General features: G+C 37.4%; 1 protein-coding gene across 1 annotated transcript in view; it reads left to right on the top strand.

Moving 5' to 3' along the window:
- Positions 1–1,192: 1,192 nt before the first annotated feature.
- dbx1a (developing brain homeobox 1a) overlaps positions 1,193–2,500 on the top strand; it is a 10,441-nt gene continuing 9,133 nt past the window's right edge. The window contains exons 1-2 of the mRNA XM_047158276.2: positions 1,193–1,746; positions 2,413–2,500. The exon at positions 2,413–2,500 is cut by the window's right edge and continues 14 nt beyond it. Of these exons, the coding sequence (XP_047014232.1) occupies positions 1,401–1,746; positions 2,413–2,500 (434 nt within the window). The 5' untranslated portion in view covers positions 1,193–1,400. The remainder of the gene's footprint in view (positions 1,747–2,412) is intronic.

A 2,500-nucleotide genomic window follows, 5' to 3' on the forward strand; every position in this document is an offset into this window, starting at 1 on the left:
ATTATTCTTTGTGAATCTGAACAAATTTGGGCATATTCGAATAAATCAAATGAAATCTAATCAAGGGTCATTTGAGCAGGCACAAATTGTGATTGCTTAATAGGTTTCGTTAATGAAAGACGTGTTGTTTGTTATTGTTGTTGTTGTTGATGATTTTAGGTTTCTTGGCTTGAAGACTAGAAGGGGATCAAATTGTGGGATTGTGGGAAGTTGAGATGAAAAGGAAGTGTGTTAAAGGGACTTACATGGATGTATAAAGATATACATATAAGCATAAACATCTTCAAGAAATCATGTAGATTTGATTGATTGTATTTATTTTTTCTATTTATTTATTTATTTTTTTAAGTACATAAACATCGTTATATGGACGATTCTGAACTTTCATAGTGTTCACTCTGTGCTCAGATTGGATTATTACCTCAACTAAAAGTTATTTGGGGTCAAAATGTTTTGGATAAATTGAATCATTGTAAATGTTAAAGTTCTGATAGTCAGCATTTTCAGTACTGGAAACACTGAGGGTTTTTTCTTTCCTTCTTTCTTTTCTAAAACACTCTGTTTAAACAAACAAAAAAAGTTTGAAAGTTTTTTTTCCATTCAATGAACACAATTTGCAAAAATGTTTTGACTAACTTCTCACTCATAGTCAGCTTTAACTGTGTGTTTCTGTAGCTCAAACTGGTTAAACTGGTTACAACTCGCCTGAAAATGAACAGGATGTCAGTCACAGATATTACGTTGGACAGCAATCATAGCAGATAATAATAATAATAATAATAATAATAATAATAATAATAATAATAATAATAATAATAATAAGTGCTGGGAACCCGGGTGTTAAACAAACATTACAGGCATGTTAATGCAGCACAGGGTTTGTATTTGTGTTCATTCGTTTGCAATGTCTTTTTTTCACTCCTTCATTTCACAGGAATAGCGCGCAGTGTGAACACTATTAAAGTCAACCATTCGAAATGGAGTGTTTTATTTGAATCTCACTCTTCCAGGTGTTAACTGTACTGTGTTTAACGCGCTCAGATGTTAATGCACCCCTGAGTTAAATGAAACATTAATGTGCGCATTTTAGAGAGTGTAAAATTGATGTGTCTAATCCAGTCAGAAATCTGCTCTCTCGTGCGTGCGTGCGTGCGTGCGTGTGTGTGTGCGTGTGTGTGTCCTCCGTGTGAAAGCGGCTCAATTGGAGCTCTTCATTCACTTCATCCCCTTTTTATTCTCTTTATGTGAGCTCCTTTTGTTGCCTGTGTCACTCCCTGAAGCCTCTCAGCGCGTATAAAAGTCTAGCCGGACTCACTGCTGCACACACTGATTAGCACATCAGGAGGACTCTCTCTCTCTCTCGCTCTCGCAGTCACGCATCCTGTCCTCTGCTTTCCATCATGATGACGATGATGCCCGGTCTCGTGGCCATGTACCCGAGTTTGGTGCATCCCGCGGCCGCGTTTCATTCCCCCACGCCGCACACTTTCCACGCGCACTCCGCGTTGCGCTCTCGCTCCGGCTTTCTGGTGGAGGATCTGTTGCGCATCAGCTCTTCTTCTTCTTCTTCTTCTTCTTCTTCTTCTTCTTCTTCTTCTTCTTCTTCTTCTTCTTCCCCTCTTTCCTCCACCGTCACTCCATCTGAGCCTCCCGTGATTGGAATTTCTTCTCCAAAAACTCCGAGCAAAGATCCGACACACCTCAAATTCGGTGTTAATGCCATCCTGGCACACCCCCCCAAAAAACGTAAGTTATTTATTTATTTGTTTGATTGATTTTTTTTATAGGCTAGAGTTGATTTATTTTTCTTAATTGAAAATTGTGATATTCACATGGAGTTTGTTTAAATTTTGCGCTATTACAAACTTTCCAAATGTCCATAAAAGCATACTACTTCATGATCAGTTACTGCTGTAGCAATTTTGTTTTTGTTTGTTTGTTGTTGTTTAAATGTAAATAGAAAATGAACATTTTTGAAGAAAAAAAAAAGTTAATAATTACGATTCAACTGAAAATGATAATATATCAGCCTATGTAAGCTATGAGCTGTGTTCAAATTAACTCTTGGTGCTGTGTGTGGAATTAATCCTGAGAATTTTGGAAGAAAGCAATTAATCTTAAGAATTATAATTAAGAAAGTGTTATCTTAACTGACTTGTACGATGTAAGTCCGGCATTGTTGCAAGTATTGCAACTTTTAAAGCGTATAGTGTTTAAAGTGAATGTAAAGTGGCTCTCATGTGGTTTAATGAACACCTCATTAACTTATTATTAAAGTAATATCATGCTCCACGTGGATTATTATCACTGCAGCACTTCATACCAGGGGTAAGGTGTGTGTATAACTGTGATGAGTTTTAGAGAAACATTAGCCTACATATGATGCGATGTATATATTCATGTCGTGTTTAGTGTCAGTTCCTCGTCCCGTTCCTGAAGTTCACCCTAAAGCCCTGACTGTTCCGTATTTCGATGGATCCTTCTACCCGTTCCTTCGCTC

This window comes from Ictalurus punctatus, chromosome 10 (assembly GCF_001660625.3).
Source record: "Ictalurus punctatus breed USDA103 chromosome 10, Coco_2.0, whole genome shotgun sequence".
Lineage (NCBI taxonomy): Eukaryota > Metazoa > Chordata > Actinopteri > Siluriformes > Ictaluridae > Ictalurus > Ictalurus punctatus.